At 29.9% G+C, this 13,527-nt stretch overlaps 2 protein-coding genes across 3 annotated transcripts; both read left to right on the forward strand.

Annotated features, from left to right (window-relative positions):
- The first annotated feature begins 7,541 nt into the window (after positions 1 to 7,541).
- On the forward strand, positions 7,542 to 8,826 carry LOC141527592 (uncharacterized). The gene is made up of 3 exons (XM_074243160.1): positions 7,542 to 8,211; positions 8,323 to 8,727; positions 8,822 to 8,826. Exons 1-3 carry the CDS (start codon positions 7,542 to 7,544, stop codon positions 8,824 to 8,826), a joined length of 1,080 nt encoding a protein of 359 aa, XP_074099261.1.
- On the forward strand, positions 7,596 to 13,507 carry LOC141527059 (uncharacterized). Of its 2 annotated transcripts, XR_012479128.1 has the most exons (5): positions 7,596 to 9,320; positions 12,351 to 12,498; positions 12,588 to 12,750; positions 12,839 to 13,294; positions 13,387 to 13,507. XR_012479128.1 is itself a non-coding variant. In XM_074242315.1 (4 exons), the coding sequence occupies exons 1-4, from the start codon at positions 9,299 to 9,301 to the stop codon at positions 13,061 to 13,063; spliced, it is 558 nt and encodes a 185-aa protein (XP_074098416.1). In that variant the 5' UTR covers positions 7,596 to 9,298; the 3' UTR covers positions 13,064 to 13,426. The 2 variants fall into 2 exon arrangements, 1 of the variants encoding a protein (XP_074098416.1); XM_074242315.1 differs by having other exon boundaries at positions 12,839 to 13,426.
- Positions 13,508 to 13,527: the final 20 nt, after the last annotated feature.

Raw genomic sequence — 13,527 nt, forward strand, 5'->3', positions numbered from 1 at the left:
CACTCTGGAACCATCATGATTCCATAACGTTTCCAGAATTTTTTCAGACTGATTTCAGAATGATTTGAAAGTCGCAAGGGATGTGACCAAAAATTCCCTGATGCAATCATGTAAAGTTTGTTACGGTGCACTTAAAAAAAAATATATGTAGTTAAAAAACTCAGATTTTTGTATTAATTAGTTTGTCCCAATAAAAATAATTAATGGGAACATGTTTGATCTTTCTGTCTTACAATTGGGATTTTGACTGGTCTCTTGCTCTTGAAAAGAGGAAGTTCCGAATAAAAAATCAAACTCTCTACATTGTTTATTTCTAATATTTTTCTGTGGGACCAGTATAATTTTGGTCATTGAAAAAAAATTATTAAATGTGAAATGTTTTTTTACGTCAATAATCTCTTCCTTAAAATAAAATTTCGACTTTTCCTATCCTTTTTATATCCGATGGAAACATTCGATATGAAAAAGCTCATTTTCTTACTAAAGTTATTAACAAAAAAGTTTGTAAAATCCAAATGTACATGCCTTAAGCGCTCGTATTAATTGTAAATTTTTCAAAGTAGATGAAATATCAATCAGACTGAAAAAAAAAAAAAAAAAAAAAAAAAAAAACAATATTCTGTTAGATTACAGAATAATAAAATTCTCGCGGATAGAATGGAAATTTTTGCTAACGCCATCTAGCACGCTCCGATAGATGAAACAGGTCTTTACTAACTCTGTTTATATATTTTTAACTTCTCGCCAATAAAAAAATTGAAAATTTTTTTAAATTGGGGAAGTTATTGTTTTTACCCCGTTTTGCAAAAATCAAGGTTTCAACAGATCTCGACGTGTGAAGCCCTAAGAAGCTTTCCTGACTATTTTTACGATGATGTCCATACGTCTCTATGTATGTATGTGTGTGTGTATGTAAACCTATTATAACTTCTCAACGGCTTGACTGATTTGATCACAGCTGGTGTCATTCGAAAGGGCTTCGCCAAACTTAGATTTTCTGTAAGTTGGAACCAATTCGGACCGGTAGATTTTAAGAAATTGCAAAAAAAGTAAAAAAAAAAAAAAGTGGAAAAAAAGTAGTATTTTCTCAAAATATCTCCGAATTGGCTGAATCGATTGACCTTAAAAACTAATCAGCTCTTCATCTTGAAAATCCGCATCGATCGCCACCAAATGCGTCCGAATCGGTTAATGCGTCCGTAAGATATCGTTGTCGAAAAAAAACGAAAAAAGTGTTATTTTGTAATAACTCCGAAATGTCTCATCAGATAATTTTTTTCGTAGGAAATTTTTCACAGAGCTCAAAAAACTATATCGATTGCCCGCAACCGCATGAAAATCGGTTGATTCGTTCAAAAGTTACAGCAGTTCGAAAATTGAAAAAATCGTGTTTTATCGAACTTCTATCAGATTTTTGAGCTCGAAGAACTCAAAAGCATACAAAAACTATTTTTTTGAGCTCGGAGAGCTCAAAATAACACACAAATTGTATTTTTGAGCTTGTCGAGCTCAAAAAAGTAATACGTGCAATTATAAGGACTTAGATATGGAATTAGTGGAAAGTTGCTGGGGTGGCCTTCAGGGTCAACCGTTTTCCTAATTTTTTTTATATATGGCATATAATTTTATACATGGTATATAATTTTTTATATACAGCTCGAAATAATTTTTTCTTTCTTACTAAACGATCCGAAAATTGTGGAGTCACTTGAAATTATAATTTTTTTCCTTAAAATTTTCGACAACGATTTCTTATGAACGAATAAACGGATTTCGGTATGGTTTACGGCAATCAAAGTTGTCATTTAAGGATAAGATCAGAATAGTTTTTGAAATTGATCGAAAAGCTGACTTAAAAGTTATAGGGTAGAAATACTGTTTTAGGCCACTTTAACACCGTTTTTGGCCAGTTAACATTTGAATTAATTTATAAAAAAACATAATATTATAACTATATTTTTGTTGAGCGTTAAAAAGTTCATACTTAAACAAATTGAGTATGTAATGGTTTATTGATATAAATTCATTTCTATCGTTTATTTAAACAATTAATGGCCATAAACGGTACAGTGGTCACAAACGGTACTTCTACCCTACTAAAAAAAATTTTATTCTTTAAATTTTTATTTTGAGATTGTTCAAAATTAACCAAGCTGAAGTGATTTAAATTTAAAAGAAAGTATGGAAATTGTATTCTTAAGCTCGGAAGGATAAAAACTTCAGAGATGATAGTTTCTTGACCGTTTTAAGCTTGTACATAGCGAGAGATTTAACGGATAACTTCCAGGATGAACCATTTTTCAGATTTTTATTTAGAATTCGGTAATAAGTTAACGAATATATACAATAAAAAATAGGAAAACGGTTGACCCTGAGGCCATCCCTGCAACTTCCCGCTAATTCCATACCTAGACGCTTAAAATTGCACTTAGGCCGTTTTTGAACTCTTCGGGCTCCAAACTACAATTTATGTGTTGTTTTGAGCTCTTCAAGCTCAAAGAGATAGCGTTTCTATGCTTTTGAGCTCTTCGAGCTCAAAAGTCTGATATGAGTTTGATAAAACACTATTTTTTGAATTTTCAAACCGCAATAACTTTTGAATGAATAAACCGATTATCAAGTGGTTAAAAGCATTCGACGCAGTTTTTTAAGCCTCATCAAGAATCTCTAAGTTTAAATCGATCAAACTAGAAATTTCAGCGTAATTTTGAAAAAACCCTGTTTTCGGTTTTCTTTCCTGCGCGATCTCTCAAACGAATCAACCGATTTTGACCGGATTAGCGGCGATCGACCGCTATATTAAATTATATTCAAAATTTAAGTTTGGCCAAGCCATTTCGAATAACACCAACCGTGATGAAATCGGTCTAACCGTTCAAAAGTTATAAGAGGTTTACACACACACACACACACACACACACACACACACACACACACACACACACACACACACACACACACATGCATACAGACATAGTGACACCCTCGCAGGGATAGTCAGGGAAGCTTCCTGTGATCTTCAAACGTCAAGATTTGATAAAATCTCGATTTTTGCAAAACGGGGTAAAACCAATAACTTCCCGATTTTTGAAAATCTTCGATTTTCTTAGCGGGAAGTTAAAAAACATAAATGCATATTTTTTAAAGATATTGAAAGCCCTACAAAAGGAAACTTCTAAAATTTTGGGGGAATTTGTCATTTTTCATCATTTTTTTTTTAATTTTCTAGCAATATTATTAATTTTTTAAAAAAACTTTACGAGGCTTTAAGTGTAAAGCGTCGAGATTCTTACAAATTATCTTCTCTATATTTTTCACGATATTTTTGTGACCATAATTTCATTTCATTTTAAGGTGAACTATTTTAAAAAAATTGCATCCTAGTTAATTCATACTGAAGTGCAAATGTAAACAATGACTGCTATGAAATTTTGAAAAATTCATCAGAAATAATTTGTAGAAACTTTATAGCTCTAATGTCTAGCTACATTAGTGAAAATGTTTTACAAGATGAGAATTTGCTTATCAAATTCATAAAATTTCCAATCTCATACTCTCCGCTTTGAAGACATATTATTTGTAGATAATTAATATTGAAATTTCACGAAATGATTATTAGGTAGTTCAAACGGTTCACATTACCAGTGATTTTAAAATTATACTTGAAGACGATTTTTAGAAGAGTCATAATGACTCTCTTCAAAACGGAATATGTGTTTAGAATCTTTTTTGGAGGCAGTCCCCAAAATATACGATAAGCTAGATGAGGACGTAAAAGACAGTCCCGAAAGTAAGCGATAATAGTAGTGCATAATTTCGGGACAGTATGAGGTAAAAAGTATAAATTTTACAAGTCTCCAAATAATACATTAAGAATAATGAATACTTTAAGGACATTGTCCTTGTTCACAATTACAAAAAGATCAATTATTACGAATGAGTAGATAAACTCGTACGAGGTTAAGTTAATTTAGAACGCAAACAATATTAGTAATATCTTGCGATAGACCGAGACTTAGGAAATAACGAATTCGCGATCACCAGAACGTCCGTTCGATCTCGATCTCAAAGCAAGACTGTCTTTTCAAAAACTATTCTCAAATAGTCTGCCTGCTGCACATTTCTCTTGTCCTTATTAATTTTATGATACCCCTATCGTCCTAGGATCCCGACTACGTTGACAACCATGTACCTACCTAGGCCTAAGCCTACCGCAATAAAACATTTTAGTTATATCTTATTTTACAAAATATTAAAGTAACAGTACATTTCTTAAAATAACTAAAAAATAGAAATATCCTAAAGAATATTCTCATCTCTTCGTCAGAAAATACTCCACTGTACTTTACTCTCCGACATATATATATCTCTAAATAAAAAGTTGGTTTGATAAGATGTGAAGCCTTGTTGCTAGGCAACGGTTACTAGGGGGAGGGGGAGAGGAGGGGAGGGGTTGCTATGGGGAGAGGAAGAGGAGGGTGAGGGGTTTTATGGGGAGAGAGGGAGAGGAGGGGGTCTCTATGGAGGCGTTGTATAGGGGAGGGATTGTAATGGAGTTTTATGGGGTTTTCTATGGGGTTTCTTTTTGGGGTAGTAGTAAACATTTTAAGGATAGTAATTTGATTGAATTAATTTCATTTGTTATTAACTTCACTGACATGTTTATGTTTATTTTTTTTTGTTTTTTAAATATTTCGTATTATTAATTTTTTATTTTATAAATTATGTATAGAGTGAGTTTATAAATTATTTGTATGTAAATTATTTGTTTCCTTTTCGTGTTTTTTTCTTTGATAATAGTAATTTCAATTTGAAATGCAGAGAAATCGGTATTGTGATAGTGAAGATGAAAAAGTAACTAACCAAAAAAGAAGAAAAATTGAAAATCAAATATGCCGTAGAAGACTTAAATCTTTATTGAAGAATATTACTACAGATAAAATATTTTATGATGTTGAAATGAAAAATCGTGATGTCATTATTGATTGTAATGCTTTCGATGAGCATTATGGTGGTAAAATGGACGTTTTGTGTATACATTGTTCTGCTAAACATTTTAGATCTGAAATGGTATCAAATAAACCCAATTCTTTTCATGATTGTTGTAGCCATGGTAAAGTTAAATTAGATTTGTTGCCGATAATGCCTACCGTTTTGAGGTCATTATTTGAGCGTACTCATGTAAAATCTAATATATTTTTCAAAAATATCCGTAGTTACAATAGTTCTTTTTCATTTGCATCATTTAATGCTAATTTATTCAAGTTTAGTAAAGTTGGACCTTATTGTTTTAAGGTTCAAGGACAAATTTATTATCAGATTAATACTACACTATATCCCATTAATAATGATTTTCCATCTTATGGACAGTTATTTATTATCGATTCTGATGAAGCTGTTGATTACCGTAAGAAAAATAATTCTTCTCTCGATTATAATTTGTTATATTGTTTGGAAAGTATTATGCGTAAATATAACGTATTTGCTCAATCATTTCAAATGATGAGGGATGAATTAAAAAAAAGAAGATAATAGTCAACACGGTAATGATAATGTTAATGAATTACAATTGTCTTTTGTGGTAAAACCTGGATATGATGTACGTAGATACAATCCTCAACGATCAAATGAAGTTGCTGCTATTTTTTCTACATCTGATGATGGGAGTATACCCGAATCTTATGTAACAATCCGTAATCGCACGACAAAAGAATTAAAATTTGTCAGTTCAATGGATCCAAATGTTGAACCATGGATATACCCTTTATTTTATCCATTTGGTACGAAAGGGTGGAATAAAAATTTGAAAATGGTTAATACTGACAAACGAGTTTCCAGAGAAGCTTATATCAGATACCGAATGGCTGTTCGAAATGTTGATAAAAGAAATTATATTTTATTTGGTGGTCGTCTTTTTCAACAATGGGTAGTGGATCAATATGTAAAAGTTGAAAAAGATAGAATGAATTTTATTAGATTTAATCAAGTTAAATTGCGATCTGAAACATATTCTGGTGTAGTAGATTATTTAGAAACTAAAATTAAAAGTAAATGTCCTGATCCTGATAATAAAAAAAAATTGGCAAAAATTATTATTTTACCATCCACTTATACTGGTTCTCCACGTAATCAAGTTCAAAATTATCAAGATGCTATGGCTATTGTTCGAAAATTCGGAATACCAGATTTATTTATAACAATGACCTCAAATCCAAATTAGCGTGAAGTAAAAGAGAATCTGTACCCTGGTCAACAGCATTCCGACAGGCCTGATCTTGTATCTCGAGTTTTTGATATGAAGAAGAAAAAATTAATAAATTTAATAACTCATGATAAAATATTTGGTCCACCTTTGGCGTATGTGTACGTGATAGAATCTCAGAAACGTGGATTATTGCATATTCATTTATTAGTTACTCTTAAAAACAAAATATTAACTCCTGATATCGTTGATCGATATATTTGTGCTGAAATTCCTGATGTAAAATTAAATCCTAAGTTAAATGATATTGTTTTACGTAATATGATACATGGTCCTTGTGGTGATTGGTGTAAAATTAATGGTCGATGTTCAAAAAATTTTCCAAAAGGATTTGAAAAGGAAACTGTGATGGATTTACATGGATACCCTAAATATCGAAGAAGAAATACTGGTATAGTATATAGTCATTTTGGTAGAAATGTTGATAATCAATGGGTTGTTCCTTATTGTCCAATGTTGTCATTAATTTTAAATTGTCACATTAATGTTGAAGTTGTTAACAGTGTAGAAGCTCCTAAATATTTATATAAATATGTTTATAAAGGACCTGATTCTGCTAATATTGAAATAATAGAATCAGATGAAATTAATCATGACGAAATTAAGAATCATATTGAAGCTCGTTATGTTGGTCCTCATGAAGCGATATGGCATATTCTGGATAAAAAAATACAAGAGAAAAGTCATCCTGTAATTCGTTTGCCTATTCATTTATCTAATGAACAAACTATATTTTTAGAGAAGATTTTGGTGATGATGATATAATAAATGTTGCTAAACGATCAACTATGCTTAGTGATTATTTTGAATTAAATTTAGGGATGAATATGCGCGACAATTTTTTTATACTGAAATTCCTTCTCATTATGTGTTTAAAAAGATTGTAGTAAATAATCAAACAAATTTTCAATGGTGTAAGAGAAAAAATTCTTTTAATGCTATTGGCAGAATGTACTCAGTTAGTCCTTCTCAAACAGAATTATTTCATCTTCGTTTATTATTATTGAATGTAAAAGGAGCTCAAAATTTTCAAGATTTAAAAACGGTATCGAATCAGTGTTATTCTACTTATACACAAGCTTGCTTAAAGTTAGGTTTAATTGAAGATGATTGTGAATGGATAAAAGCAATTGATGAAGCTTCTTTGTGGATGATGCCAAGTCAATTAAGAAGACTGTTTGTTAGGATTTTAATTCATTGTCATCCAGTTCGACCGGAAGAATTGTGGGAAAAGTTTAAAAACAAATTTTCTGAAGATTTTTACAATGTTCATAAAAATATGGATCAAGCTCATAAAGAAGCTTACAGTACAGTAGTATGCTTTATTCAAGATTCTGGTTATAGTTTAGCTCATTTTCCAAGTTTAAAACAAATTGATTATCCAATAAATAAAATAATTGATGAGGCATTATTTGATGAGTACCGTGATGTAGGTTTGAAACAATATAAAAGTTTAAATAATAGTCAAAAGGATATAGTTGATCGTGTTTTATTATTGGTTGAAGATAAAGTAGACGTTAAAAATAATTGTATTTATGTGGATGGGCCTGGAGGGTCTGGTAAAACGTTTGTTTATACTACTATTGCTTATATTTTAAAAGGGAAAAAGAAAATCGTTTATTGTATGGCCTATACAGGTATTGCAGCATTGTTGCTTCCTGACGGTAAAACAGTGCATAAAACTTTTGGTTTACCTGTTCATTTATACACTGATTCTACTTCAAATATTAAAATTCAATCTAAAGAAGCAAATAATTTAAAAAATGTTGATCTTTTTATTTGGGATGAAGCTCCTATGTCACCGAAGTATGCTGTCGAAGTCGTTAATAAATTATTACAAGATATTATGAACAATAGTAAACCATTTGGTGGTAAAATTTTTGTTTTGGGTGGTGATTTTCGTCAATTACTGCCAATAAGAGAAGGAGGCACTCGTACTGAAATAATTAGTTTGTCAATCAAATATTGTAGTTTATGGAATTTTTTTATACAATATTCACTCAAAAAAAATATGAGAGTAAAGTCAGATGAAATTGAATTTTCGAAATTTTTATTAAAAGTTGGTGACGGTAGTTTAAATGATAGTGATGATAATATTGAAATTCCTGCCCATTGTTTTGCTAATGAAAATGATAATATAGTTTCGTCGATGTATGGATCGATAATTTTGGAAAAAAAATACGATGATTTGGCTGATTGTGTAATATTATCTGCAAGAAATCTTGATGTCGATGAATTGAATAATCAGATTGTTAATATATTAAATAAAAATACTGAGAAAGTCTATACCAGTATTGATACATTAGAAACTTTTGAATCTAAAAATCAGAATCGAGAAGTTATATTAACTGAATATTTAAATACACTTTCTCCATCATGTTTACCACTTCATCTTTTAAGATTACGTCAGTATACAATTGTTATACTTATAAGGAATTTGAATATTCAAGAGGGATTATGTAATGGTACACGATTGTTAATTCTGGAACTTGGAAATCATGTTTTAAAGTGTAAAATTATCTCAGGTTATAAAAAAGGAAAAATTGTTTTTTTAAATAGAATAACTTTAAATTGTGAAAACCAATACTCCTTTGTATTTCGAAGACGACAATTTCCTATAAAAGTTGCTTTTGCAATGACAATTAACCGATCTCAAGGTCAAACATTCAAGAAGATATGTCTTGATCTTCGAAGAGATGTGTTTAATCATGGGCAATTGTATGTGGCTTTATCTCGTGTAAGATCTTGGGATGCTTTAAAAATCTTTAAATATGTTATTAGTAATCAACAAAATCATAATAATAATTATAAAGTTAAAAATTATGTATTTCAAGAAATTTTTGAATAATTTGTTTGAATTATTAAAATTTTGAAATTATTTTAATATTTCCTCGAAAAAAAATTGAATAAAGTTTTAAATTTTATATTAAATAGAACAAATGAAAAGCAATAGATATTGTTTTTAGATGATTATATTTTTATTGTAAATTTATATTTATTTATTTTATTTTAATTTGTTATCTTCAAATTTCCAGTATGAGTTCTAAAAAACGATCCAGTAAGTAAAGCTTATTTTTTATTTTATATGTAGATTATAATTATTTATATTTTATTTCTAATGATATATAAATATCATTATACAGGGTGTCTCAGAAGTCGTGAGCCACCGGACAGGGTGTGGTAGAAAATTGGATTCTGAATAGAAAAGTCCTTTACCATTTTTCGATCAGACCCATAGAAAAATTACTACAAATTTATGAAAATAGACCAATGAGGAGCGCGGTTTAGCGGCAGAACGGTAGGCGCAAGAGCGAGCGAGTGGAAGCGCGACAGGCAATGCGTGCGCGCTCGCTTGCACACGTGTGATATCATTGCTCAGTTATAGCGGGATGCCCGCATGCAATAATAATGATCAATGATACTCCTGTAAATAAAAAAATTAATATTAGAAAAATCATCCCATAGACAGCCCCATAAAATAAAAAATGTGCGATTTTTTGATAATTAAAACTCAAATTTTCGGTGTCACCGAAAAATGAAAAAAAAAAAAGCCAACAGTCATATTCAATGATACCCCTGTAATTAAAAAAAAAAAAAAGAAAAGTTATAAAAGTACCCCATACACTCTGAGATACAGCCCCATAAAGCCAAAAATTTGCGATTATTTAATGATGAAATTCAAATGATCAGTGTGCACTTGAAGTTAAAAAAAAAAAGCAATAAAAATAATCAGTGACACTACTGTAGACCAAAAAAATTGAAAAAAATAAAAACTACCCCATAGACAGGGAGATACAGCCCCGTAAAGCCGAAAATTCGTGATTATTTAATAATGAAATTCAAATGATCAGAGTGCACTTGAAGTGAAAAAAAAAAGCAATAAAAATAATCAGTGACACTACAGTAGGTGAAGAAAATTTTTAAAAATAAAAACTACCCCATAGACAGGGAGATACAGTCCCATAAAGCCAAAAATTGTGCGATATTTCAATAATTAAAATAGAAATTTTCGACGACTACTCAAAATTTCAAATAAAAATCTAGGACTAATAGTTAACTATACCCATAACAATCAGAAAAAATTAAAAATTACAAAAACCACCCCATAGACACTAAGATACAGCCTAATAAAGCCGAGTATTTCGGGATTATTTAACATAAAAATTAAAATATTCACAGTGCATTCGAAATAGAAAAAAATACCAATCAAAATTATCAGTGGTACTTTTGACCATCAGACAAATTTAAAAATTGTAAAAACACCCCATAGATACCGAAATATGACTTGATAACGCACAAAAATCGGGATTGCTTAGAAATTAAAATTCAAATTATTGGTGCCCATTGAAAATCAACAAAAGAAACCTTTTGTACTTATCGATTAAACTCCTGTGTATCGAAAAAATTATTATTTAAAAACCACCCCGCAAACTCCGAATTATGATCCCATTAAGCTGAAAATTTCTGATTTTTAGTAATTAAAATGCTACTTCTCGGTGTCCGTTGAAAATAAATGAAAAGTATGAAAACTCATTTTCAGATATACTCTTGTAAGCAAAAAAAAATAAGATTTGAAAAAACACCCCATTAACGGCGAGATAGGACCCCATAAATCCGCTAATTTGTGATTTGTTAGTAATTGAAATTGAAATTCTTGGTGTCCATTTAACAACAACAAGAGAAACCTATTGTACTTTTAAATTACACCCTTAAAAACATAAAAAAACTTAACTCTTGAAAATCCACCGCATAGACACTAACAAACATCCAAATAAAGCCAACAATTCGCGATTTTTCAATAATTAAAATTCAAATTTTCATATGACACCGAAAATTTCGATATCAATCCACAAAAAATCGATAAATCGCGGCTTTATGGAGGCGTATCTTGGGGTCTATGGGGTGAATTCTTGAATTTTGATATTTTCATTTATTAAAAAGAGTAAATTGGAAAGTGGAATGAGTTTATGCTCTTTATTTTAAGTGGACACCGAGAATTTCAATTTAAGTCAATTAAAAATCGACAAATAGCGACTGTATGGGGATGTATCTCGGTGTCTGTGGGGTGGATTCTAAAATTTTGATTTATTATTTTATAACAGAGATAACATTAAAAAGTACAATAATTTTCTTTTACTTATTTTGAGTAGACACCGAGAATTTCAATTTAAATCAATAAAAAATCGAACAATTGTAGCATTGTGGGGTTGCCTCTCGGTGTTTATGGGGTGGATTCCAAAATTTTGATTTTTAATTCATAAAAAGGTTAAACTGGAAAGAAAGATAATTTTCTTTGAGTTATTCCGAGTTGACACCGAGAATTTCAACTTAACTTCACAAATAATGGAGAAATCGCAGCTTTATGGGGGTGTATCTCAGTGTCTATGAGGTAGTTTTTTATTTTTTTCAATTTTTTTGGTCTACAGTAGTGTCACTGATTATTTTTATTGCTTTTTTTTTTTTAACTTCAAGTGCACACTGATCATTTGAATTTCATCATTAAATAATCGCAAATTTTTGGCTTTATGGGGCTGTATCTCAGAGTGTATGGGGTACTTTTATAACTTTTCTTTTTTTTTTTTTTTTTTAATTACAGGGTATCATTGAATATGACTGTTGGCTTTTTTTTTTTTTCATTTTTCGGTGACACCGAAAATTTGAGTTTTAATTATCAAAAAATCGCACATTTTTTATTTTATGGGGCTGTCTATGGGATGATTTTTCTAATATTAATTTTTTTTTATTTACAGGAGTATCATTGATCATTATTATTGCATGCGGGCATCCCGCTATAACTGAGCAATGATATCACACGTGTGCAAGCGAGCGCGCACGCATTGCCTGTCGCGCTTCCACTCGCTCGCTCTTGCGCCTACCGTTCTGCCGCTAAACCGCGCTCCTCATTGGTCTATTTTCATAAATTTGTAGTAATTTTTCTATGGGTCTGATCGAAAAATGGTAAAGGACTTTTCTATTCAGAATCCAATTTTCTACCACACCCTGTCCGGTGGCTCACGACTTCTGAGACACCCTGTATAAATAAAGAATGTCAAATTATAAATTTCTTAATTGAGGTTATTTATTTTAGATGATGAGTATAAAAATTGTTCATCATCAAAAAAGCTTCGATTAAACAGTGCAAACGATTCGTCTCAATCAAAAAATAATGAAGATGAAAAAATTTCATTCTCTACTTCTGAAAATTTGAGGAAAATTAAAAAAGGAGATACTTTAATGTGAGTTTTAAAATTACGAAATGTCGACTAAAATTTTAAAATTATTTTAATGTAAAATATAAATATTTATTTTTCCTTTTTTTTTATAGTGAAGTTGTTGGTTATGTGGATCAAATTTTTCCAGCACGAGAAGTTTCTGGGAATAAAAATGTATTTAAATTTATAATTAACAATGCCGATGGAATTCGAATTCGAATTAATGTCTGGGATAAGGAAATACATCGAATTGAACCTTTAATAATTTTAAATGAAGTAAGTTCGTTTATAGTTGTTATAAATGTTATCGATTTTTTAAATTGTTTTCTTGTTTTTATTTTAAAATTTAAAATTTGTCTATTAGATTATTCATATTGATGGATGTCGAGCTAAAGAAGGAAACGATTATACTAAATCTCAATTTAAAGAATATGAGCTTGTTATAGAAAATAATACTATTGTGAACAATTTGGGAATTTTTGAATTAGAAGATCAATTTGATGTATCAGAATTAAAATTAGTCAAAATTAGTGAAATTTCAAACTATTATGAGAATAATAAACTGCCTAAATTTTTAGTAAGTTACTAACATATAATTATAAAGTACAAAAAATTTTTTCATGCTTGATTTTGTTTACAGAAGTGCAAGGTTATATTAAGACTGTTTTTGCTATGAAAGAAAACTATAACTATAATTTTCAAGGTTGTGGAACAATTACAGATGGGACCTTTCAATTAAATGTTCTAATACATACATTTAAAAATCACATATATGAAAAAGGAGACCATGTCGAATTATATGGTTCATCTATGGTGCAAGGTGATTTTACTATTTACAATATCTTTTAATTAAAATCTATCGCATTTATTTATATACCATTGTATTAATGTAACGGTTTATATTATTTTTAGGATCTACTTTTTATTTCACACTAAATAAAATTGAAAATGTCAATAAAATAGACAATAAAAAACAATCAATTAATTGGCTTCTGAAAGGATCAACGAAAATCAGTATAAATTAAATGAAAATTTTGTCAGTAGACAAATTTG

This window comes from Cotesia typhae, unplaced genomic scaffold, assembly GCF_013202065.1.
Source record: "Cotesia typhae breed Kobodo isofemale line unplaced genomic scaffold, CoteBio_Ctyphae contig_4, whole genome shotgun sequence".
Lineage (NCBI taxonomy): Eukaryota > Metazoa > Arthropoda > Insecta > Hymenoptera > Braconidae > Cotesia > Cotesia typhae.